The 26,673-nt window shown below is 40.7% G+C and overlaps 2 protein-coding genes across 5 annotated transcripts in view; both read right to left on the bottom strand.

The window, feature by feature from the left end:
• Window positions 1-5,796, bottom strand: part of NFX1 (nuclear transcription factor, X-box binding 1) — a 56,166-nt gene extending 50,370 nt beyond the window's left edge. For all 4 annotated transcript variants that reach the window (XM_081066934.1, XM_081066932.1, XM_081066933.1 and 1 more), the window contains exons 1-2: window positions 5,672-5,796; window positions 1,123-2,121 (exon numbers count right to left, since the gene is read on the bottom strand). In XM_081066934.1, the coding sequence (XP_080923060.1) occupies window positions 1,123-2,121; window positions 5,672-5,696 (1,024 nt within the window). In that variant the 5' untranslated portion in view covers window positions 5,697-5,796. The remainder of the gene's footprint in view (window positions 1-1,122; window positions 2,122-5,671) is intronic.
• Window positions 5,797-12,657: 6,861 nt separating this feature from the next.
• On the bottom strand, window positions 12,658-26,573 carry CHMP5 (charged multivesicular body protein 5). Its single transcript, XM_081066931.1, has 8 exons — window positions 26,372-26,573; window positions 25,418-25,522; window positions 23,571-23,617; window positions 21,214-21,307; window positions 21,008-21,079; window positions 17,725-17,833; window positions 15,485-15,597; window positions 12,658-13,356 (listed from the first exon to the last, which is right to left on the bottom strand). Exons 1-8 carry the CDS (start codon window positions 26,438-26,440, stop codon window positions 13,306-13,308), a joined length of 660 nt encoding a protein of 219 aa, XP_080923057.1. The 5' UTR covers window positions 26,441-26,573; the 3' UTR covers window positions 12,658-13,305.
• Between the last annotated feature and the right edge of the window lie 100 nt (window positions 26,574-26,673).

Below are 26,673 nucleotides of genomic sequence, written 5' to 3'. Positions count from 1 at the left end.
CTGATTTGCAATAAGGAGGAGGGAAACTATGGGGAGAGAGACTAGTTACTTTCTCCTATCAAGGACAGAACTTGAACCAGGGGATAGAAAGTATTTATAGGAAAGAAGTTTTCAGTTCAATAAAAGGAAGAACCTCCTTTCAGAGCTGAGTACCTACTATGTTTTAAGAGCTGTGTTAGGCAACAGGGATACAAAAATGGGAAGATAGTCTTTGCTTTCAAGGAGCTTATAGACTAGTGGAGGGCATTGACACATAACTGATGGTTTCCAGTGTAAGTGCTATAATGGAAGCATCTATATATGTAAGAGAAAGACATGTCACAGGGCTGGAAAAGATTAATGCTATCTATAGAGGTGAGAAAAGTTTTCCTGGACATGTGACTATACTAGCTTTTGCATTTTTAAGTAAGAATTCACCAGTGAGCTCTGTGGGAGACATTCTAAACAGAGGGAGCCATACATGCAACAGTATGGCAAGATGAAACGGTATAGAGTCCAGGGAATAAAACGTGGTGGGGATTGAGGCAGCAGAAGTTGGAGTTGTTGGGTAAGGCAGAAGCCAGACTCTGTAGGTGATGAGAAAAAGTGAACAAAATTAAGCAAGGGGATGACACAGTTCAATATGAGTTTTAGAAAGATCGCTCTCTGACCTCTCTGATGCTGCTGGGAGAGGAACTACAAGAGAAACTGGAGATGGCGAGATTAGTTAGGAACTCTTGCAGACGAGCAGGCAAGACATGCTGCAGGCCGAAACCAGAAGAGGCAGTGGAGAGACGTTACCCGACTTGTGCTTTCACAATTCAAAACAAATCGTGCAAGCAAACATCTATACCACCCCATATTTGCATTTTTCAAAACTCTCACTAAATGTATTAAGAAAAATGTTCCTTATTTGTATTTGCTTATGACATAAAAACTAAGTAAATGGTTACCACTTACTGGAGAAGGGAGAGGGAGATGACACGGCCCAGGCAGATGATAAACAAGGAGAGAAAGAGATTTTTTTTTTTTTAACTGGGTACCTTTTTATACTTTCTGGTTTCTACGTTGTATAAATATATCACTTATTCAGAAATTTAAAATAAAAAACAAAACATTTCCAACCCCTCTAGGTAGACTTACCTGTGTGCGTTTCCACATTCTTTAGCACAGGGTTCTGTTTGCCTCGGGGGAAAGATGGTACTTGAGGGTCTTGCCTCCTTATGGCACATTTCTCTGGAGTAACCCTTCTGGAAGACTTGTTGATGACTGCCAAGTTCCCATTGTCACAGATGGATTTTGCTGGTCTTTCATTAAGATTATCCTTTGGAATGGGGACCATGTTGTTCCTGGGTCCTGCATTTGTATGTCGTTGGCCATCCTGTTTTGGTAGATTCCTTCCTGGTCGTGGCCTGGCCCCCTCCACTTCCCAGGGAGGCCTTTTCTGTGGGTGTCTTCTCTGCTCATTGCGTTTGGCCCCAGACCCATCCAATACTCCTTTTCTAAAGGATGTATCTGAAGAGTCAGGGTGGATAACCCCCATAGGTTTGGTATTTTCAGGTCCGGCATCCTCAGGTTTGGGAGTCATTCTGTTTCCCCACTCACATTTGAGTTTCCCCTTAATTTTTGGTCCCCTACCATAGCTGTATACAAATTGGGTTGTTTTTTTGGGTTTTGCGCCCCTGGGATCTGCACCAACAATTTCCTTCTCACTCTCAGCAGGGCTGTGCTCTCTAGGGTTTGTCCCACTCTCTGACCTGGCCCTGCTTTCTAAGCCAGCTGCATCTGAGGTCTGGTCAGTGAGACTTTGTACTCTCTTGACTCTGATATGCTGCTTTTCACTCCTCAGTTTCTGTCCAGGTTGATTCTGAAGGCTCTTGAGTGATTTATTAGAAGCAGAAGATTGGAAAGAAGTCTGCTGACTCTTAGGTTTGCTTCCTGAAGGATGATAACTGTGCTGATAAACAGTAGAGATGTCATCATAAAGGACTTGCCTGGAAACGTGACACAGAGGTGGTGAACTGTAATTTCTTCTACCAATCCGATTAGAATCTAGTCTCCTTTGATTCCCACAATTTAGAGCAGAATGTTTTCTCTCCCGAGGAATGAATTCAGCAGCATCCGTATTGAATTTTAAAGTATCTAGAACATAAGAAATAGACATGCGAATAAAGAAATTAATTGGTCACCCATGGAGCCCAGAAGACTCTAAGCCATATCTAGAAGTTATTTTCTTAAAAGATTTTGTATAAAACAGGCTCTTAGTAAGTCCTACGTTTCCTGTGACGGCGATGGATTCCAGGTGCTTGTGGAAACTGATCATCCCATGTCCGATAGCCTCACCAACAGCCACCGCTGAGAGTTGCTAAGTAAAACTGCTCACCTGGGCCATGAGGCATTACTTACACATGCACTTATTTTATAAAAAAAATTTAAGGTCAGCAAATAGTTCCGGGGTGAGACATCACTCGGCAGGTTCCATGTGGTCTTTCAAAACTCTAAGGTAGCATTGTGAAATATCAAGTAAACAGACTTTGGAATCAACCCAAATCAGTTTAAAGCCTGGCCCTCCAACTTATGTTAGGAGCTTAGGGATATCATTTGGTTGCTTTTAGCCTTAGGGTCCTCATCCATGACAAATGATGATAATACTGTTTCAAAGGGTTACTATAAAATTTAAACATTATTTTATATAGATGGTACTTAGTATAGTGAGTACGTTAGTTCCCACCTCTTCCCCCAGGAATATATTTTAGGTTTTCCATACATAACATCTATAATATAGTCCAGAATCTCAAAGTCTCAAAAATTAAGCATATGCCCCTTGAACCCACTCGTTTTATCTCCTGCAAGGTGCTTCTTTGTAGAGTCAACTCAGTCCCTAAAACCCAAACACAAAATGATTTGCCTAAAACTAGTTAGTAGAAAAGTCAGAACTATGTGTAACATATAGAATATACCAAGAATTGATAGAGCCTGGAAGACATGGATTTAAGTCCCTGCCTATCACTTATTGTGTCTTTATGCAAGTTATTTAACCCCAGTTTTCTTATATGTAATGGAGATAATAACAATTCCTACATCTAAGAGTTGCTACGAAGAGTAAAGCAAGTTAGTAATATGTATAAAGTGGTTAAAATGGTGCTTTACTACTGCTGTTAGGACTACAGACTATCTGAAACACACAGGCCTGATCACAGATGGGTGCAGGGCAGAGCCTGTGGATTTCAGGTTTAATACGTCTGTTAGGTACTTTATTAGGTATTTAACATGTGCCAAGCAGTTCTAAGCACTTTATATGTGTTAACTCATTTAACCCTTACATTCATGATGAGAAAACTGAGACACAGAGAGAGTAAGTAATTTGCCCAAGGCCATAGGGATATTCTAAAGCAGATTCAGGATTCCACCCCAAGACATGTGGCTCTAGACATCATGCACTTACAGTATTACTACACTACACTGTCAGAGATTGGGCAGCTGGTACCACAGAAACATATATTAAATAACCGAATGAGATCATAAAAGTCATAGGGTAACCTGTCACTCAATCCAGGATTTGTCCTGAAAGCTTTCACAATGGTAGAATTCTGGGGATAGGGCCTTACAAAATGGCAAGAGGATTAGACAAATTCAGAAGGTGGCAGAAAAGGTGTTCAGAAAACCTAACAGACAACTTAAAGGTGGGAAAGGGTAAATTAGACCAAGTGGGGATTGTGTAGTCCTTTCCTGCTTGAAGAAGCAAGGATTAAGAGCGGGACAGAAAAAATGTCAGTAAAGTTGTTCAGAATAGCCTGGTAAAGGATGGGAAAAGAGGGTTTCACATTAAGCAGTAAGGAGTTTATGCAACTGGAGATTCCAGACAGGGCAGCACTTATTCATATACAGTGTATGTTCTACTACACGAGGTAGTAGGCAAAGCTGTCAGAAAAACCCTTAAAAGACACAAGGAAGGGAAAAAGGGCACAGAATCAAGAAACTAGACTTAAGACACAGATCTGAAACACCCTTTCCCCACCACTAGTTTACATGGCTGAAAATTACTCAGTAAATGGGATGTCTCATCACCAAAGCGTGGCTATAGCACAAGCGGTATCCCAGATCCAAGCTAACACGGCACCAGCAGGTGCCCAACAGGTGGGTGGAGCAGAGTAAACAGTCGGTTATAAAGTCCAGAGACAAAGCAGACTCCACTTCCAGATACTCTCTGGACTGCGCTGCTATTCGAGGACAGGAGCAGGCAAGAGATCTAAACCTTGAGTGGGGATGGAGGTGTGGGTTAGAGATTACGCTGAACTAAGAACCTGGAATAGAAACTAAGGAAAGCAAACTAAGACACATGAGAGGGAGTGGGGAGGTCTCTGGAGTAGGGGACTTTGCCTTATTAGATAGGGAGGAAGTTGTAACCTGGGCTACGACACTAGAGGCCAAAACTATGACTAACAGCTAGTCCCACCCAATTCTGCAGCTAGCACTGAAGGGTGTGAGCCTAAGGATGGGCAGACCAATGGATCCACTTTACAGGATCTGGGAAAAGAATGGGTGAGAGAAAAACAAAACACCAGCCGAAAAAGGTCCAGCCCCCCCCTCCCGTCCCCCCCCAAGATGACTTAATCTAAATCAGGACTGTGGCACAACAATGCAGTGTGTTTTCCAACTTTTTTGACCAAGATCCATAGTAATAAATACGTTTTACCTGCCAGCCAGTGCACAATACCTATATATTTGTACTCAGTTCTTAGTACCCCAGTAGCTGGTAGGCAGCTTTACTAAGACTCAAATCAATGACTTTTACAACCTCTTGCTGCAAATTGCTGCCCTGTTTGTCATCAAGAGTGGGTCCTGAAATCAAATCAATGTAGTAGGTTATCACAAGTATTTTTAACAAATGAAGTAGAAAATAGTGTCCTGCAGATGCAGATGGCATGGAAAACCATTGCTTCCTGGAACTCTTGGCTCGCTTTTATATTTATGTATGTAGACACAAGCAAAAGGTTCCTTTTCAGCCACTGTCCAAAAAGTTTGCAAAACAAAGATCTAAGGTACACCCTGAAAGTAATGTAAATAGATGTTATATTAACAGCCAAATGAGGTTGTCTCTACACACAGAGGCAACTCCGGGAGGAGTAGTGAGCTGACAATTATGGAATAGGTCCGTACAGAGCAGGAGACTTCATAGGAATTAACTTAATTACTCCCAACTGACAGATGAGGAAAAGGACTCAGTCACACCGCGAGTTCTGGGCAGGCTGAGGTTGAAAACCACAGGTGTTCGGCTCGCCGCGGCGCCGCGGCACCAGAACGCACAAATACACCTTAAGCACAGCTCGCAAAGCCGCTACTACACGGCAAGAGCCCGCCAGTCACCGACGGGGATCCGGTCGACGCCCTCGGGTCGGAGATCAATGTGGCCGCTGCCCTGGGAAGGCCGGGACACCCACATCGACTCGCCGGGCGCAGATACAAACCCGCGTTCTTTGGAAACACAGCTGCCGGGTTTCACAACCCGGCAGTCGAGAACGGTCCAGATCTCCGTAAGCACCACGCGCGTGGCTTGGCCCTTCCAAGCCCCTATCCCCACCCTTAGTGCGCGCCACTCTCGTGATATGAATGGCCTAAGTCCTAGGATTCGTCAGTGACCAAATTTTCGCAACTCGAGAGGGGCCCACTGCCGCGCGGGCCAGAGCAGTACCTGAGACAGGAGGCGCCTCCGCCATCCCGCGCCGCAACACCTAAAGCAAGCCCTGTAGTCCAGAGAGCGCTGTCACCCGGTCACGTGCCCTGGACTTCCGGCACCGCGAGAACTTTCGCATCTGCGCGCCTAGTAGACGGCCACAGAGTTTGCGCGAGCTGCGTCAATTGTGCGCTGAGCCCGTGACGTCAGACAGACGCGCCAGACGCTGGGCGGAAAGAGTTGACTGCTGGCTGTAGGTGGCAGGGGACGCGGGCAGTGGAGTGCGGGTCGGCAGTGACTAGCGTAATCATCGTTTTCCTTTTTGAGATTCACTGTGCTCACCTGTTACAATGCCTCTTTGCCCTTTTACCCAACTAGCTTCACCTGGTCTTTGGAGTCAGCTCAGACATGACCGTCCTAGAGTAGTTCAGGCTTGGGGTTAAAAAAAAAACATACAAAAAACTGAGTGATCAAAAGGCAATCTTGGGAAAAAATATCTGCAAAACAAGAGCTAATATACAAAGAGCTCTTACTACCCAGTTAGAAAACGATAAACCACATGAGAAACGGTAAAGGACTTGAACAGGCAGATGACAAAAAAACAAATTACAGAGGACACAACACGAGGGGTAAAGTTTGGAAGCGCTGATTACTTTTAAAGTATAAAATTGTAAATGCATGTGTGGAATTTTTGTTTGTTTTGTTGCATTACTAAACAGAACACAACATTTAAGTGTGAAGCATCTACATTTGTAAAGTAATTCACTAGTCCAGGCTTCCCCATGAAAACGAAATCGATTCATTCATTCACATACGTTTTAATTCATACGCTCCTAGGCATTGCTTTAAGCGCTGAAGGTAAATAGTGAAAAAGACAAACATGGTCCCTGCCCTCATGAAGTGCATTATCTTGTAGGGGAGATAAAAACTAAGTTATTTATATTTACAAATTAGCAATTTGTAAAATAATTACAAATTATGTTGGTGTTATGAAAGAAAGCAGTGACAGACACTTACTAGGATCTGCTCCAGAAAATGTAGCCAGGCTTCTTTGAGTAGAATGAAAGATGAGAAGGAGCAAGCTATGTGTAAATTTAGAGGAAACAGCATGAGCAAAGGATAGAGATTGAAGTGTTCACGGTATTGAAATATTTGCTGGAGAATAGTGAGCAAAGAGAGCGCACAGTATGAAACTGGAGAGGTAGGAAAGATCACACAGATCACCTGCAGGCTCCGATGGAGGATTTTATTCCAAGAGCAATAGGAAGTTACTGAAAGGTTCTAAGCTAAGATGTGGTACCTGATTTATACTTAAAGATTTCTCCTGCTCCTAGGGGAAAAGTGAATTATGGGGGAGCAAGAATAGAAGTGGGCAGACCAGCTACATGTTTGTATTGCGCTAATGCAGAAGATGATGGTGGTGGCCTTGAACTACAGTGACAGTAAATGTGGAGAGAAGAGGGCAGATCTGAGGTATATTTCAGATGTAACCATTATCCAGCTTCCAAAACTTTTTCTTTTTCCAAACCAACAGGTGTGATGTGATATCGTTTTTTGTGTTTCTTTGATTACTAATGAGTCTGACATTTCTTAATGACCTTTTGAGATTCCTCTTTTCAAATTGCTTATTCATATCCAATGACCGTTTTTCTATTGTGGCTGCTCTATTTTTTTCCTGTTGATGATATTTATGTATATTACAGATATCAATTCCTTGTCAGTTGTAGACATTTCAATTTTCATCTCCTATTCCATTGCCTATTACTTTTTGTCCTTTTTTGAACATAAATCCTTAATTTTGACAGTTCATCAAACAAACCTTATTGTCACCATTAGAAATTACCAGATGTATCAGTCTGGGTCCAATCAGGAGAGAGGAACCACAGAGTAATTTGAACAGGGAAGGTTTTATTCATTTAAAGACATAAAAGAATAGCAGGGGATTGGAGTAACAAGGATTGACTAGTAAAGATACAAAAGAGGATTCTAAAAGAATATAGGAATAGTGATAGAAGGAACGGCCACTACCTCTAGGATTGAGATAAAGTATCCAGTGAAGATCACCCAGAGCTGAGGTGCACATCTTGTTAGAGAGGATGTGGCTCTGGCTCACTATATGGCAGAGAAGCCACTGTGGTACTGCACTGGCAGAAGTTGCCAGAAATCTTGCAGGATTGCTGGAGAAAGCCATTCATGGAGACGTGTCTCACAAGAGGCGCTCTACTACAAACCACCTGTGGCGGGGTCCCAGGAGAAGTTTCTGGCTGCTGGCCACCATACACTGAAAAAGCGAAGTGCTGAAGAAACCACGTGCCTTGCTCTGGAGAAGTTGCCCAGGGCACAGAACCCTCCCTAACCCAAAACACTAGAAACAGGAAACAAAGCCTTTTTTTCCTGCAATATCTCTCTGGCGCCCTCTATTGACAAAGCTTAGTACCACCTGCCAGCTGGTAAAGGATAAATATTTAAAGGGTCCAAATCCATTTTGCAGAGCAAGCAAAAAGGATACATTTGGAACTGAAATGCAATAATTCACTACTGGCACACTAGGAAATCTACTTATTATTTTCAAACCTTGTAAATAAATGGAAGCAAGCATTTATCCTGCCTTTCCTATACAAACAGTACCTCACACAACATAGCAAAACTTATGACGAGCAATGAAAGCAGTGCTCAGATGGAAATTTGTAGCTGTAAATATTTACATTAAAAAAGAAGTCCAGACAATGGAATATTCAGCACTAAAAAGAAATGAGCTATCAAGCCATGAAAAACATATGGAGGAAACTTAAATGCATATTACTAAGTGAAAGAAGCCAATCTGAAAAAACCATGAGGTTGGTACAAAAATAATTGCAGTTTTTCCAATCATTTTTAACGTTTTAAACCACAAGTACTTTTGCACCAACCTAATACATACTGTATGATTCCAACTATATGACATTCTTGAAAAAGAGAAACTATGAAGACAGTAAAAAGATCAGTGGTTGCCAGGGCTTAGGGTGGAGGGAGGGATGAATAGGCAGAGCACAGATTTTTAGGGCAATGCAATTATTCTGTATGATCCTACAATGATAGATACATTGTCAAAACCCACAGAATATTCAACACCAAAACTAAACTATGTACTTTGGGTGATAATGATGTGTCAATGGATTGTGACAAATGTACCATTCTGGTGCAGAATGTCTATAGTAGGGAGGGTTGTGCATCTGTGGGGTTAGGGCATATATGGGAACTCTCTATTTTATGTTCAATTCTGTTGTGAACCTGAAACTACACTAAAAAAATTAAGTTTATTAATAAAAAAGATCTCAAGTCAACAGCCTATCCTTCTACTAGAAAAAGAGCAAAGTAAACCAAGACAAATAGAAGGAAAGAAATAATAGAGGTTAGAGCAGAAATTAATGAAATTAAAAAACACAAACAATACAGAAAAATGAACAAGGTTGGTTCATTAAACAAAAACAACAAAACTGACCAACTTTTAGCTAGACTGACCAAGAAAAAAACCCTGAACTCACTAAAATTAGGAATGAAGGAAGGAACATTACTACCGGCCTTACAGAAATAAAAAGGATCGTAAAGGAATACCATGAACAATTGCATGCTAACAAATTAGATCACCTACATGAAATGGACAAATTCCTAGAAATACACAAACTACCAAAATGGACTAAAGAATAAACAGAAAATATGACTAGACCTATAACAAGAGATTGAATTAGTAAAAAGCTTCCCACAAGGCCCAAGTCCAGATGGCTTCATGAGTGAATTCTACTAAATGTTCAAGAATTGACCACCAACCCTTCATAAATTCTTCCAAAAAATAAAGTAGGACATACTTCCCAAATCATTCTTTGGATGGAAACTTGCCTATCTTTTCTTTGCAGTTATTGATGGCAACAGCCCATACTGCTTGTCCATGAAAACAGGTTCAGACAGAGGCACCTGAGGGCAGGGGTTCTTAAGTGGCTACATCTAAGAACTACCTGGGGAGCTTTTAAAAATCCAAGTGTCCACACTGTATCCTGAACTATGATATCTGAATCCATGGGAGTAGGTTCCAGGCAGCAACACACACACACACACCCCTCTCTCTAGGTGATATAGCTATAAGAAAACATACAAAAAAAGCTAAGGGATATGGACAATAGAAGTGCCAAACTTTTACTCTCAGTTGGATCATTCCAATTTCCACTACCCTTGCTAAACTCCCACTGTTGATAGATTACAACCTAAGGAGACTACCTGCCCTCAATTCTGCTTCTCTCTAATGATTAACAAGTGAGATACTGACCAGAGACACTGTCTGGTAGAAGCTACAAGAATGATCATCAGAAGTTATGTGGTGCCTGGGGCTCTCTACCACAGGACTCATCCTTTCCATTTTCCTTCAATTCATTGGGATTGACAGACCAGGGCCTGACTCTTGGTCTTTTCCTAGTACAGCAAGAATTAGCAGAATGACAAAGCTGTTAATAACCTCCAGGGAATGGAAATTATATGAACAGAGGCAGGGCATCATGATTGCATGGTGGATGCGAGGGAACTGGAAACAATTATTATAGCCTAAAATTGAAAAACAGGACATGGCATGGAGAGAAGCTGCAGAGAAAATTTTCAGGATTCTTACTGACAAGTGACAAGAACCTAACTCAAATTAGCTGAAGCAGAAAAGGGGGTTTATTGGCAGAATTCAAAGACAGCTCACAGAATTAAAGGAAGAGTTGCAGAGACTTGGAGTACTCTGGGAATCTCCAAGATCAGAAGTCGGGGCTCAGTGCCATGAGAATTCTTTCATTCTGCCTCTTGGCTCCTCTCTGGTCTCAGTATCTCAGGGTTCTCATTATTGACAGTTTTGTTCTTCATTTTTAAAAGCATTTCCCCTCATTTCCATTTAGGAAACTTGAGGGATAAACTTCAATGGACATGGCTTGGTCACAAGTCCAACTCCCATAGGTCGGAAGAGCAAGGGTAGCGTTACTCTAATTGGTATTTTTCCAACAATCACACCATTATAATGAGGGAGGCAGTTCTCTAAAAGGGAGAATGATGTTCTGAAAAGACTAAGCAATAAACCATTATGAGAGGCAGGGACCAAGTCATAGGCAGCTTTTTATACTCTGTTGGAAGTATCAAGGAACCATGAACGACTTTAAGTAAGGGAATGACATGGTCAGATTTGTGTTTTAGAAAGGTAAGTATAGCTGTCTGTGATGAATGGACTCAAGGAAGTGAAACTGTGCAAAAAGAGAAAGCAAGTCATTTATTCCAAAAGACTATGTGAGGGATGTCTAGACCAAGATGAGATGAGACAGGAAAGAAGAGGAAGAAGGGTTGGATTTGAGAAACACTAAGGGGTTAAAAGCAGGGTTTAAGGATTAATTGACTGTGTAGGATAAGGCTAATTGTAGGCATCAAGGACAACTCAAGAGCTTTATTTTGAGTGGTGGAAGATAATGGTTCTATTAGCTAAGAAAGGGAAAACAGGAGATTCAGGACTGGGGGAAAGGTAATGATTGTCTCAGCCATTTGAATGTGAAGTGTTTGTGGGCTCTGCAACATCCAAATAATTGTTCGGCAAACAGCCAGATATAACTAAGATTCTGACACTTAGGGACAAGATCAAGGAGTATAGGTTTAGAAGCCAGTAGTTAAAGCCAAGAGAATTGCGGGGATCACCAAATATAAGTGAGCAGAGAAAGAAGTATGGTGGATAAAGGTTACAAACCTGAGGAACAGTAACATTATAAGGTTGGAGAGATGAGGATTTCAGGAGTCTTAGACGGAGTAGTCGGAGGAACAGAAACTGGTATTATCACAAAAGCCAAGGAAGAAGCAATTTTGGTAGAATATTGCCCACTGGTATCCAATGCACTCAGGAGGTCTAGCTGGAGGTCTATCACCCATTAATACTGGCAACATATGGGTCACTGATAATATTGGCAAGATGAAAAATAAAGCAGGAATGTCTACTGATAGCAAACCCCAAGAAAATAAGGTTAATGTAAATGTTAGATTTTAGGTAATGGTGGGACATTTAATGGGGAATCCCCAGAATTGAAAATAATAAGAAGTCTAGGTTATTTTGAGTCATTAGAAAGAGGTCTGAGTTATTTTGAGTCATTAGAGCATAGGCAATAGTTAAAATCATGGGTGAGATATCTTCAAGGAGAGTAAGAAGGGTGAGAAGAAGTCCAAGACTGGAACTATAGTGGAAGAAATATCTAAAGGGCTGAGTGAGAACCTGTACAGAAGCCAAGGAAGGTTTCAAGAAGGTAGTATTTGCTCCCACTATAAGGCTTCTTAGGAGCGGGAGGTTAGCAGGGGTGGGAGAAGGTTACATGTGTGTATCATCCCCACTGATAACTAGACAGTGGTTTTGAAAAGAGGAACTGAGATTGTTCTTGGTATCCTCTGGGTTGGTATAGAGATGCTACAGAGCGGGCGTTCAATACATGTTTATTGGATTGACCTCCTGATACATGAAAGGCTGGTGCACGTGGCATTGTGAGGTACCCAGCAAGGCTGGAGAACGGAATGCTATTGGTGAGAGGTTGAGTGAGGCTGGGGGGATGGATCATTAAAGACTCCAAAATTAACCAGGAATTTGAACTTGCTGTAGCGCTCCAGGCATCTCCCAAGAAAATAATGAGCCCCTGTTTTTTTTGTTACTAACTCCTCATATGAGAATAGCACATTGCAGTTCATAGTGTACTCATGACAATTACCTCAATTATTCCTCACAGAGCTTTGTGAGGTAAGCATGACTTTACTAATAAGGAAATAAAAGTTTAGAGAAGTGAGTAGACTACTTAGTAGTTATTAGATGGCAGACCCAGGGCCCAAGCCTGATTGTTCCTTGCTCTTTCCTCTATACAACAATGCCACTGGGTAAATAGATTTCTGTAGTGGAAATTTTAGGCTGAATCAATATTAAAATTATATTAAATTTGGTTTCTAAAGTGGAGGTTTTAGACTGAAGTGATATTAAAATTACATCCTTTTGAAAAATATTTATTGAGTATAAATAAATGTCCTATACATTAAATATCAAGAAATATTCATTATTGATTACAAGTTAAGCTGTAATACTGAGAGAACCATAGAATCAAAACGTCCACTCATGACACAGTGATAATTCCATTCCAATATTGGACACAGTAATGCTTTACCCACAAGACACAACAAAGCTCATCAAAAAAGGCCATCACTTAAACCAAACTATAATACCACAATAGAGAATGGTTTTGAATCATAATATGAAGTCTCAGTAATCTCATCTTTGCCTTATCAATTTATCAGGTCAATTTGAGATTGTGGAGTTATACTACCATGAAATTAAAGGTTCCCATTTCGTTGGTTTTATCTCAAATTGTTATTAAGGAGTGAAATCATACATACCCACTGACACTTTTAAGTAAGTTAGTCTTTCACAAGAAAAAAGGAATACAAATTTAGTACGAAGAAAGCATCCCCCAAACAATGAGTCTCTTAACGGAAAAAAAATAAAAGAACAATGTATCTAACTTTTCCTTCAAAGAAAGGAAAGAAACCTTAATCTGTTACGGTAAATTTGGAAAGATAAATTTCCCGAAGAGTCCCAGAATATGTGTTTATTTTACACGATGTACTTGAATGATGCAAGTCTATGAAGCAGGGATCTGTGGCAATCCAAATTCATCCACCAGGACTCCATCCTGTAAAAAGGGAGCAATGTTTAGTGCCACTATTTCTCAACTGATAAAAATAAATAAAAAAATAAATAAAAGATTACAAATATTTAGTAGTTAAAACTCATCTCCAAGTGTATAATCAGTGAAAACCAAAATCCAACTCAGAAGATGAGGATGAGCTTTTTTATGAAAGGTAAAAAGGGAAGTGATGGAAAAAGAACTGGAAGGGATCAAAAGGGGTAATCCTTTGCAGGCTAAAGGAAGAGTAAGAGAGAGAGAGGAACTGAAGTGTTTCTCTTCAGGGGGCTGGGAGGGTCCAGGAGAAAAGGCTGAGGACTGAGTCCTTGCCTCCAGACTCTTACATTCACTCTAATCCCTAAAGTGAACAATTACCTTTTATAGCCTCCCAAATCCTGGAAGGAGCAGTGCCCCAGGACACTTCCAGTCACTTCCGTGATCATACTGTCCTACAAACTTATAGGTAGTGACACCACTATCAATTAAGAAAGCTATCCCAGGCGGCCAGGTGGTTCAGTTGGTTAAGAGCGTGAGCTCTGAACAACAGGGTTGCCAGTTCGATTCCCACATGGGCCAGTGAGCTGTGCCCTCCACAACTAGATTGAAGACAACAAGCTGCCGCTGAGCTGCCGGAGGGCCAGCCGGATGGCTCCACTTGTTAGAGCGCGCAGCTCTCTACAACAAAGTTGGCAGTTCAATTCCTGCATGGGATGGTGGGCTGTTTCCCTGCAACTAAAGATGGAAAACAGCAACTGGACTTGGAGTTGAGCTCTGCTCTCCACTAGACTGAAGGACAAGGATTAGGAACTGATGGACCCTAGAGAAACACACAGTTTCCCAATATTCCCCAATAAAAAAAAGAAAAAAAGAAAGCTATCCCAACAGCACATTTAACTCAGGAATCTGTGACCTTCTAGAAGTGGAAATAAAAGAGATGCTTCAGGGATTGCAAAGGTGGGCTATGAGAGCACAAATAAAAATTATTCAGGTGTGCTGAGAAAAATCAACCTACGCCCCTGGAACTCTGAAGTGGCCAGAGATGTGGAGGTGGAGTGGGATGGGCAGTAGAGAAAGATAAGACTGCCTTAGGCTCAGGGTAGATGGGAGGGGTACATAGGGGACGATGCACATTTCATAAAAATCAGCTGTCAGGGACCTGAAAAATTACCTACCCCCCACTTTTTGCTGCCCACATTTTTCAGGTGGAAAATCACTTCTCAGAGAGAAGACATGAATTTCTAATTTGCTCAAAGTCACACAGTGTACAAAGGCAGAACTGAGACTGGCTCCCACTCAAGGATTCTGCCAACTATACTGTGCACACTCAACGTGCACGTTGGGAGATAAGGCAAACACCAGGAATGTCCATGTCCAGTAGCAATAAAAAATGACACATTTCATTAGGAACTGAGATGGAGTGAACAGGATTTCATAAGCAGCAAAATGTTATCTATTTATAATAATGACAACCATGTAGCTTTGGACAGGGCTTTACATTCACAAAGCCCTTTTCATACAAGATCTAATTTGATTTACACAACAATTATGTGAGATCATTATCTGCATTATACAGATGCAAGGAACAGAAATGTTCAAAACAGCTAAATGATAAGGTCTCACAGTTAGTAGGAGAGACTTAAACCCAGGTGTCCGGATTCTTTTATTTTATCTTGTTGAATGAGAATCTTTCTACTTAAGTTTTATACTTAAATTATTAATCCCTAGTTAAAAAACATCCACCCTATAATTAACCACTGTGTCTGCAGAACTTTCTTTTACATTGTTACCTAGCATGGTTCATGCATGTGTTCTTGATGCTTTTCCAGGAAATATCTAATACCTATAAATGGCACTCAGTGCAAGCTCACAACAATGGTAACTATGTATATTCTAATCTAGTTTATTTATATAAATTGTCATTATATAAAACCATTCCTGGGTCTCCAAGTGACACTACTTACACAGCCTGTCCATAATCCACTGCAGGAAAATGGGGATTTCAAGGGTTTTCAAAATAATGACTGAGACGGGCCTGACTTACTATAATTTAAAACTACCTTTTAGATTCCCAGATTGGTGATCAAACATAAAATCTTTACAATCTGCAGAAAATATAAACAGAAAAAGCTTTCACCTTGTTCTTTGTGTCAGTGGGAACACCTTCTGGAATTGCAGGTGCAGATGCTGCTTCATCCAAGTAAGAACTGTCTTCATCAGCCAGGAGCTCATCACCCAGTGCATCCAACTCTGAGATTGAAACAGTCAACATTTCAAAAATATGTAACAAGAAAATTGGCAGTTCATGTTAGGAAAGCCCAATTATTTATAAGATAAACATTTAGAAACAAAAAGGGATTTAATTTCTATTTTCAAAATAAAAGATGAGCATTATAAGAAATTTTCAAGGGAACTCATATTGATAAAATCTATGAAAAACCAAAATGAAAATAAAACAAACAAAACAACCATTCACCACAGGTTTATAAGGCCCCCGAGAAGACTCTATAACTATAGAGTTGGCCAATTCAAATTAGAAAATCCTAATAACAAATGAAAAAAATTCCCTTTCATTTATTGATGAACTTGAAAGAAGGCAGGAAAGGAGGCCAAAGATTGTTGTATACTGAATGACCATAATATGAAATCAGGCTTTAAATAGTAAAGTGAGTCTAAAGTGAACAAGAACAGATAGAGACTCATCGATAGAACAATCACAATAGCAGACAGAGACTCATCGGGAGTATCTCTAGATAAGAAATGAATGGGAGAAAAAGGTTCTAGGCAAAAACAGAACATAGAGACAGAGAGAGAAAGAGAGAGAGAGAGAGAGAGAGAGAGAGAGAGACAGAGAGAGACAGAGAGACACAGAGAGAGACAGAGACAGAGAGACAGAGAGAGAGAGAGACAGAGAGAGGCAGCAGCAGTAATGTGACAAGGGTGTCATGTGACAGGAAATCCAGTGTGGGGTGGTTCCGCCATCTACTCAGTTACTCATACTAGAAACTGGCAAACATCGTTGATACCTCCCTCTCCCTCCATAGCCAATCAATAACCAATCAATGAAGTTTTCTCCATTCAACCTCCTAAAATTTCTTCCATCTGTTCACTTCTCTGTTTCTGCTACCACACCCTTAGTCTCAGACACCATCATCTCTTAAATGGATTGCAGCAATAGCTTCTAAACTCCTCTCCCTGAGCTGACCCAATAATCCCTCCCATTTCTTCCTGCTAACTCCTACTCATCCTTCAGATCCCATGCCTGTCCCCCACTCCCAAGCACCTTCGATTCCCTATCTATGTGCTCCATGGTAGCCCATAATTCCCCAAACATTTGTTCTCCTGTAATTAATCACTTGAAAGAAGCAGTTCCTTACCCCTCCTCAAGAAGCTTCATGAATAAAGGGGTCGTATTTGTTTTCTTCAATGCTGAATCCCCAATAGTACATGGCATACAAGGTGTGATCAAACAATACAGTAAATGTTTAAATAAAAATACAAAAATTTGTTACAGTGAAAGACACATAGCCATTAATCAACCTCAAAATACTACCCCTCACTTCAAACACACTTATCCCATTGTTTTTGCCACTTTCTGAAGCAGTTCTGTAGTCCTCTTTCGTAAGTGTCTTTAGTTGTGCTGTCATGGCTGCCTCGCTGTCCTGAATCATTTTTGACTTTGAGGAAGAGCCAGAAGTTGCATGGTGCCAGATCTGGTGAACAAGGTGGATGAGGACTCACTGCAATGTTTTTATTTGACAGAAATTGCCGTATACCAGAAGCAAAGTGTGACATGGAATCTTCTCATAATGGAGGATGAAGTAAAGACACTCACGCAAGTGGACTTCCAGAACTGCTTCAGAAAGTGGCCAGAACAATGGGGTAAGTGTGTTTGAAGTGAGGGGGAGTATTTTGAGGAGATTAATGGCAATGTGTCTTTTACTATAATACAAATTTTTTTAAATTTAAACATTCACTGTATTTTTCCATCACCTTTGTATAGATGTACATTAAGTATTTGCCAACTACTGTTTCTTGATTTGCTTTGCTGTTCTGAAGGAGAGAAGTCAAAGTAGCAAAATAGGAAAAACAAAATCAAAAGTCGAACGGCAGAGAAAGGCAGTGTTTAGATACCAGGCACTGGGTCAGCAGAGGTCTTTGCGTGGACCTTCCTTCAGAGCTTGTCCATCACAGAGTTGTGGTGGAACGTGTAAGTCTGATGTGGGTACCTCACAAGCTCTCTGCCCAGAGACTGTACCATAAACTATCTCTCAAGGAACACTCACAGGAATTTTCCCTAGCCTTTGGGAAAGGTCCCAGGCAGCTGCCCCTTTCAGACTCTAAAGCTACGTATGCATTGCTTTTCCCATAACTTACCTGCTTCTAGGTCATCTTCATCTATCTCCGGGGTGCCATAACTACGACTCAGTGATTCTTGGATTTCATTCGCATCTTCCATCATATCCTCTAGCTGGTCTTGTAAATCCTATAAAAATATATGACAGGGTTTTCATTTCGTTTCTTACCATTTTCCTCTAACTACCCCCTGCCCCTACTCTCTCCTCTGAATCTTATAAAGGAGCAATTTTTAAAAAGATGATGTACATAAAGTGCTAAGCATACCACCAGTTCTCAACAACTGTTAATTCCCCTTGCACCCCAGTCCTTGGCTAGCAACTGTTTTTAGTCTGTTTTAGAAATTCTGTATACCAGAAGCAATGTGTGACATTGCTTCTCTTTAGAGAAGATTTCCCCTAACAATAATTGTGAATGCCAGTGACCCACATAATCCTTCTCCTATTTGTGGTGGTAAAATGTAAACTTAAAAAAAAAAGAGGAACAGAATTGGTAATCCTGAATTTAAGGTGCCTCATGGAAATCCAAAGTCCTATTATAAGAATAGATGCCCTATTCTTGGTTGGGGAAACAAAATGGAATCAGGATAGGCTTGATATCTGAAACCAGGCTGGCGAAACAAACTGAGGGCATAAATCATCTGTGAATACTGGGAGATTACCACAAGGCCAGAAAAAAAGTGAAACCAATCTGAAAAGTGGTATAGCACAATAAAGGACAGTTTGTACGAGAATAATGGTTCAGAGAGCAAACTCTGGAGTCAGACATATCCATGCTAAAATTCTGTCATTACTCCATGAAAACTAATGTCTCTAAGCTTGAATTTCTTCATCTGCAAAATGGGATTATTAACAGTCATACTTCATAAGGTTATGTAAGGATGTAGTGCAATAATGTGTGTCAAACGCTTGATACTGTGCACCTTCTATTATGTTAAGGATGTGCAGGACAATATACTCTTCACAGACTGAAAATCTCATAGAATGGGGTACTGTTGATACTGCAGAAGGTCCAAATCAGCATCATTTGTTCTTCAGACTTTCTAGAGCAATGCAAAACATTTGAAAACTCCTTCCTGGCCCCCAAATCAGAAGTTTGTATTTTCAAATAAAGGATGGAAAACAAAATAGAAAAAAACCCACTTTTTTGAAAAAGAAAATGCTGTTTTTCTGCATTTCCAAGTGCCAGACTACCACACTGTACATATGTGATATTCTGCTATACAGAACAGGACTAGCTGAAACAACTGAGTAAAAAATAACAAACTAAATCAAGATTATACTATGCTATTACATATTAAGACAAGACATTCTCCCAAAATCATCTATGCATAGTCTTCCAAACAATAGACTCTAGGACAGACACAAAACAAAACAAAACAAAAAAAACATCATATAAAGAATTGGTAGATTCACTACTGGGTAAACAAACAAAACAATATAAACAAGTACAAGCACTAGACTTAATATGAAGAAACTGAAAAATAAAAAAGGTAGAAACAGAGCTACTCTACAGACACACACAAACACAGGCAAAATTAAAAAATGAGAGCTATAAGACAATGAAAATGTTTTGCAAGTATTTTAGGAAAACAAATGAAATTCAAAATATATGTAGTCCAACCATAGACACATAACACACCAAAAAAGTTAGAAAGAAGCTTTCCACCTGTTATGTGGGCACATCTATTAGGGGACAGGAAAAGGATAATTAGGCAGGGAGACAGACAATCACAAGTGAAAGGTGGAGAGACATTTAAAAAAAAAGACAGACCGAAGTTTCTATTTTATGTATTAAGTAGCTTTAATTAAAACACAAGGAACCCTAAAAGCAGAAAATAAAATTCAATTTCATTGTATTTTATTATCAAACAGTACTGTACAAATAAGACAAGCATACACAGACATTTTCTCAGTAAATCTCCTGGATGATGTCACTAAGCTGAATTCCTTGTAAGCAGAGACTGGTGGCGGATTAAACAGAATGCCACAGGCAGTCTAAGGAGTGCTCAAAAAAAAGCAAGATGGAGGAATGCTGTCACTCCTCATGCTATGAAAGACCGGCATTCCCAGAGAATACCTCTGCAGAGATAGTAAAATGCCAGTACACAGTAAGTACCATGTTTCCCCCAAAATAAGACTGGGTCTTATATTAATCGTTGCTCCATTCGGGCTTATTTTCAGAGGATGTCTTATTTTTTCATGTACAACAATCTACATTTATAGAGATTGTATAAATAGAGTCATGCCATCTTCTTCTGGAACATCGTCATAATGTACTAAATGTGTCCGTCTGGCTGAGATCTTAACTGGGGCTTATTTTCGGGGAAACATGGTACTCATGAAAAAATACTTCCTGAATTGGACAGAACTGCTTTACCTCCTTTGATAGCTTCTCCTTCACTTGTTCAGCCATCAAATACTTGCTGAGTACCTAATGGCCAGGCATCGTTTGAAGTACTGGGGATAAAACTGAACAAAACTGAGTCCTGGCCTCCTATTAGAGACATCCTACTCAGGATGCAGAGGTCAGGGCATCATGGTTTTGTAGGAAAAAAGTCTCTATCCTCTGGCCAGTCACCACCCCCTTCCTCTGCTGTCCCTGCTTGCCATCTGGGCTGATTCAACTAACAGAGGTGAGAAGAACCAAGCTCTTAGGGCTTATTTCCCAGCCAAATCGCAATCTCAAAAGAAATGCTCATTTTAAGGACCTAATGACATTATTATTAAAAATCTAGAGAATTACTAGAAAAGGGAACCAACTCTGCCAGGAACTGTGTTAAGCACTTTACATATACAGAGGATGCCAAAAAAATGTTTTTTTAAGAAAGGAAAAAACTTCTAAGACATTTAAAACATTTTAAGAAAGGAGAAAAACTGTATTAAAATTACACTGATGGTAACCATTTAGAGCACTTCATGTAATTGCAGAAGTCAAACGTGACTTGTAGTTATCTTTTATTATCAGTATATATTGAGTATTACAATTTTAATACATTTTTTTCCTTTCTTACAATGTGTATACATGTTTTCGGCACCCTCTGTATATCCTCATTTAACACTGTGCGTGTAGATGGCACCAACTCATTTATTTCATCCTCATAATAACCATATGTGGTATGAGGATCCTTGTATTAACAATAAGGAGAGTGAGACCTTTGGTACGCTTTCCCAAAGTTACTCTGCTAGCAAAATATAGGTGCAAGATTCAATCCCCCTTCAGTGCCCTTCCCATCACACACACATTCATTTGGATTCTTTCAGAAACCTGTGCACATTCTTGCAGAAACTAATATACATCTCACCTCAATCTGGTCAATTTTCACTTGCTTGTATGCTTTCTTCATTTCCTTCACTCCCAGTTTCATAGCATCAACCTAAAAAGAAGGTAACAGAAAACACAATATCTTAGGAAGCCATGCTGGTGAAACGGTCTTTTAAAAAACACGGGAAAAGAGCACAAGAGTACAAAAATAAAATCAAGTCAGGGAAAAAGGTGCTGTGGAAGTACCGTGGTCTTGGTGTCCTTCAATGACTGGATGGTGTAATTGGCTTGTTCCATGTTAAATGACTGTTGGGAGAGATTGTCCCGCTGTTGCTCATACCTTTTTAGAGTGAAATGAGAATGGCAAATGTGAGCCAGACAGAAATCCTCAGGAAGAAAGTATCTCTAACACTAAATAAGAGAATCTTCTCTTAAAAAAAAAAAAAAATTAACAAAATTGCAGAAAAATTGGCAAAAACACTTTAACCATTCTAACACAAATACCATTTAATGTGTCTCCCTCCAGTCTTTTTCTTCTGCATGTATTTTAGTTATAACACTATTTTCCACTTAACATTATGGCATTTGCTATTTTTTATGTTGCTACAAAGTCTTAATACGTATGTCTTATAATGTTTTACATTATTTTCTATGCTAAATTCTCCTAAGTGGAATTCTGGGTCAAAGGGTAAGTCTACTTTTAAGACTCTTCATACATAAAGCGAAACTGTTTTTCCAGTAGACTGAACTCCTTGAGGACAAGTATTATATTTTATTAATCTCGTATCCATAATTAGCTAATCCATCTGACCTAATATAATGCCTGGCACTCAAAATATGCCTTTTTAAAAAAAGTTTTATACCAAAGTATAACACTACCTCCAAAACTTATGTCACTATAGTGTTTACACAATCTGGAAACCAACTAACTATCCAACCAGGAGAAAAATGGTGAATTCACGGTGCAGGCAAATGGTGGTGGAATATTAAAAAGTATAATGTTTCCAAAGAATATTATAATATTCCAAAGAATATTAAAAGGACAAAACAGGGGCCGGCCCAGTGATTCAGGTGGTTGGAGCGCCGTGCTCCTAATGCCAAGGTCACCGGTTTGATTCCCACATGGACCAGTGAGCTGTGCCCTCTACAGCTAAAGACTGTAAACAACGGCTCTCCCTGGAGCTGGGCTGCTGTGAGCAGCGGGAGGTCAGTGTGAATGGCCGGCAGCCAGTGTGAGCGGCCATGGGATGCTGTGGGCTACCGTGTGCTGCCGTGAGGGCCAGTGGCCAGCGTGAGCGGATGGCAGCCAGCTTGAGTGGCCGGCAGCCCGCATGAGCGGCCAGCAGCCAGCGAGAGCTGCCCTGAACTGCTGTGAACAGCCGACCGATGACCAGTGACCAACTGCCTCAGCCGGGGGAAGTGCAAGGCTCGTAATACCAGCATGGGCCAGGGAGCTGTGTCCTACACAACTAGACTGAGAAACAACGGCCTGAACCAGAGTGGGGGGGAAGGGGAAGGGAGGGAATAAGTAAATAAAGGACAAAGAAATGCTCATGATATAGCTTTAAGTGAAAAAGGATACCTATATATAGGCATTTGTTTTCTTCTAAAAAGTTATGTGCACATATACCATGTATGCACAAGCAGAGAAAAGAAACTGAGAAATTAGCATTTTAGAGGTGGTTATTTCCAATAGTTAGGAATTTAGGTAAGTTTTCTTTTCATATAACTTATGTTATATATTTTCCAAGTTTCTACAATGAACATGTATCCTTTTATTTAAAAAAAATCACTTAAAACTGCAATGCTACTGATTAAGTATAAAATCTTTATTGCACTCTCACCACTCTAAGAATTAACGATTTCATTTTACAATTTTGTCTAATGTAAAAGGAGTAAGATAGTCTCATGTCTTATAAAAAGTCATTTTATAAATAAGAATAGAGATATCAATAATCTTTCTGTTTCCTTATTAGTTGATTCCATCTGATTTCTACAACCCTGCAGAGGGTCTCAACAGCTGGACAGCCCACAAGGTCAGCTTTTGTTCTATTTGGCTTTTGTTCAAACATTGGGATATAGTCACCTAAAACAAATTAAGGACCCTTAAATCTTCTGGTGGGAGGGAATAAAACATTCAAGATTCCCAGTTTTATAGACAAACAAAAAATTAAAAAGGCACACTCTAATTAAATAAATAATGGGAGAACCAAACCCTGTAGATCTGGGCAGTCCAATACAGAAGCCACTAGCCACATATGGTTACTTAAATTGTTAAAATTAAATAAAATCAAAACTTCAATTCCCAGTCACCCTAGCCACATTTCAAGTGCTTAATAGCCCCCCATAGCTAAGAGCTACTGAACTGGACAGCATAGGCACAGAACATCCCTATCATCGTAAAAAGTTCTATTTAGATGGACGGTCCTGCAATAGATGTTGCTGAACACACGGGAAGAAAAACCCAGTTCACTGTATATGTGAACAAAATTTGTAAATAAATCAAGAATGCTTTTAAAATAGTATAAAAATCTGAAGGAATGGAAGACCATTTCTCTTTCGGTCAAACCTGCAGAAGAAAGGAGATTATGCCTATAACTTACATTCTCTTTTGCTTTAAAACCCGCAAGGCTTTCTGCTTGACCATATTCTGGGGAGAAAAACAGATTTTTAATGAAAAGTAGAAAACATACATACGGTAAAAGAAATCTCCCATAGCCTCAGAATTATATATCTACTTACTCTCTTCTTCCAAGTAGTGGACACAGTGGCTTCTGGATTGTTCTTTACCTCCCAAGCACTTTAAGCCTCAGCTAGTCTCTGCCTTTGCATCTCATATCTCAGTGCATGAACTGCATCCTTTTTCCTAGTATGTGTTAGCTCCACCCCTTAGCCCCAACAGTGCTGATTTTTTTTTTCCAAGTGGGTGAAAGATTTTATCTGGATATTCCTCTTAATTTGCATTTATATCTGCCCATTTTAACATACACAAGATAGCTTTTCATCTCCAGAAATGAAAAAGCTAGAGGGAAAACATCCTTTTTATGTCCACAGCCACTCACTTCAACAGAAACATATATACAGTGCTGGGTCCATTGGTGGTAACTTGACAATGGATTGGCTCTTCTTTACCTCAGCAAATACAGCAGTTTTGTTTTTTTTTTATTAGTTTCAGGTGCACAAGACAAAGTAATACTTAGACGTTTATCATTTATATCCCTCACACTGTGTGAATCCCCCTCCCCCATCCACTATCCCTCTGACAACGCACAGAGCCATTGTGTTTCCACCCAACAGTGCTGATTTTGTATACCCAGTTGCCTTAGGAGATTCCCAACTTGGACATCCTGCTATCCACTCACTCAACATGCGTAAACTCCTCAACCTGCTCTCTCCTTGGAAATTACTAACAATGGCCCCACCAATCTCTCACTTCTCTAGGTTGTCTCTTACCTTTCCTCTCTCTGTTGTCTCTTCGTGCAGTCTTCTCACTGATTTTCAAAGCTCATTTTCAAATTGATGCGTGTCATTCTCATGACTACCACTATGGCTCAGGCTTTCATCTCAATTCTAGATGAGCTTTCCTGCCTCTGGTCACTCTTCATTCCATGCCACCAACTCAGATGGCTGAGAAAAGCCTCTTGTCACTTCCCTTTCTATACTGTTCCATAAATCATTTTATTCGTCTCCTCCAATGAAGAAGGAAAAGCAAATAGTACTTCACAGACAATAATGTAATAATACCTAACATTTATTGAATGTTTCTATGTACTAGACACAGTGCTATGTAGGTCACATGAATTATCTCATTTAATCCTCACACTATAGCTATTGTCCCCATTTTATAGACGGGAAAACTGAGGTTCAGTGATGCTAAGTAACTTGCCCTAGCTCAAACGATTTGTAAGTTACAGAAATGGAAGCAAAGAAAGTAGTTCTATATCCACAGTCCATGCACTTCAATACGGTATTCTATGTTTCTACCTAACAGAATAGGAAAATAAGTAAAGTGACTTTATCAAGGCCACAGCCAGTAAGTAGTGATAGTATTAGTAGTAGAACACTGGTCTCCAGTACTTTTTTCCCAGCAAGCCACTCTTTAATCAGTCTAGTATACCTACTTAACATACAAGACTAGCCTAACAAGTCATTATTCCTGAGCATGGCCTATCCCTTCTCTTCAGATTGTCACCTTCTCAGTAGAATATGTTAATTCCCAAGTACATGTTTGGGACATGTGATCAGTATCTTCTCTCCACCAGGTCAAACCCCAGCCTCTCTCTCACATCTGGCTGCAAACTCAATTCCTTGAAGGATATACCATCACATAGATTTTTCTCCTTAACAGATTGTGAGCATGTTTTCTGTACCTCTCGCCAGCCCCTACCACCAGGCCCTTCTTCCACAGGTGCTCAATTTAGGCTGTCACAGCAGGTGCGGTCTACCTTACCTTTGCAGGGCCCTCTCTCATCTTCTTGATCTGATCCTTATACTTCACGAGCTCAGCATCCAGTCGAGAAATCTTCTTGTCAATGGATTCTGCCCTGCTGTCCACCTTGAGGGTAAAAAAAAAAAATCAAAGGCAATGGTACTTACTGTGATATACTTACAAGAGGAGAGGCAGGAAAAGAAGGGATATGGAGGAAACGAAAAATAAAGAGGATGAAGGATAGAAAACTGTGGTTTCCAACGGGAGTGGGGCAGTGTGATTCCCAGTTAGAAACACTGGGGAGCTTTTATAAACCATACTCCTCTCTCCAGATTCTGATATTCTAGGATCTCACTTGGGCAGAAAAATAATGAGAATCACTAGGCTGAGTTGCAATTTCCCTAGAATCAGAGACTAGTCAGGCTGGGGGCTCAACCTGGAGGTGTGTGAAATAAGCTAGTGCCCAGTGGACCCTGGCTAAGGCTGTAGATCTAACGCTGTTCTTTAGATGGAGGGTGGTGGCTTAATGTACGGGACCACGGTTCTGAATTTCGTTACTGAGATCTAAGACTGGGGTGCAGATATGTTGACCTAGGATATCAAGCCGAGGGTCCCGACGTGGGAGAAGAACGAGGGATGAAAGAGGAGTAAGGAGTCGGGATGGACAAGGTGGGAAGGGTGTATTGATCCACGGCAGTTTGGGGTGAAGGGACAAAACAAAAAGAAAGTGGACATGGCAGTGGGCATCAGAAGGGTCGGGTGCAAGCAGGGAGAGACAATGATGGTTTAGGGGTCCCTGGTTTGCGGCGTCAGGGGTGACTTGGGTAACAGGAACAAAGGCGGAGTACAGAGGGTCGAGGTGTAATGGGCCCGGGACCGGGAATGGGGTGAAGCAGCAGGAGCCGAGAGCCGGGGGAGGGTGGGGTCAGAGGTATCAGAGTCCCCGAGCATAGTTATGTGTGGTCAAGTGCCCACCGTGCCAATGCAGTCAGTCAGGCTGGGCGGCGGAGCCTTGGGTTTCGCTTTCCCGAAGAATCGGTTCATCTTGGGCGGCCGCGAAGAAAACCCAAACACTAGAGCAAAAACAGAAAACGGAAGCCGATTTACCTCCGCCTCTGCCTTGACTTCCGGCCCCCCAGGCGCAAGCGCAATGTGCCTACTGGAGTTTCCCGATCCTTTTTCCGGCTTTTCATCTCGGCCTTCCGGGGAAGGAGAGCTCCAGGAGGTTGGAGGTGTGGGATAGAGAGTCAGCAGGGGGCGTGGCCTCGCTGAAGGGC

This window comes from Rhinolophus hipposideros, assembly GCF_964194185.1.
Source record: "Rhinolophus hipposideros genome assembly, chromosome: 11".
Lineage (NCBI taxonomy): Eukaryota > Metazoa > Chordata > Mammalia > Chiroptera > Rhinolophidae > Rhinolophus > Rhinolophus hipposideros.
Note: the sequence above shows the minus strand (reverse complement) of the source record. Positions and strands in the feature narration are given on the sequence as shown.

Coding starts and splice junctions, on each gene's coding strand:
- CHMP5 (XM_081066931.1), bottom strand. CDS start 26,440: ATGAACCGATTCTTCGGGAAAGCGAAACCCAAGGCTCCGCCGCCCAGC. Junction 25,523..26,371: donor TGACTGACTGCATTGGCACG/GTGGGCACTTGA, acceptor TTTACCCTCAAG/GTGGACAGCAGGGCAGAATC. Junction 21,308..23,570: donor GTTTTAAAGCAAAAGAGAAT/GTAAGTTATAGG, acceptor CACTCTAAAAAG/GTATGAGCAACAGCGGGACA.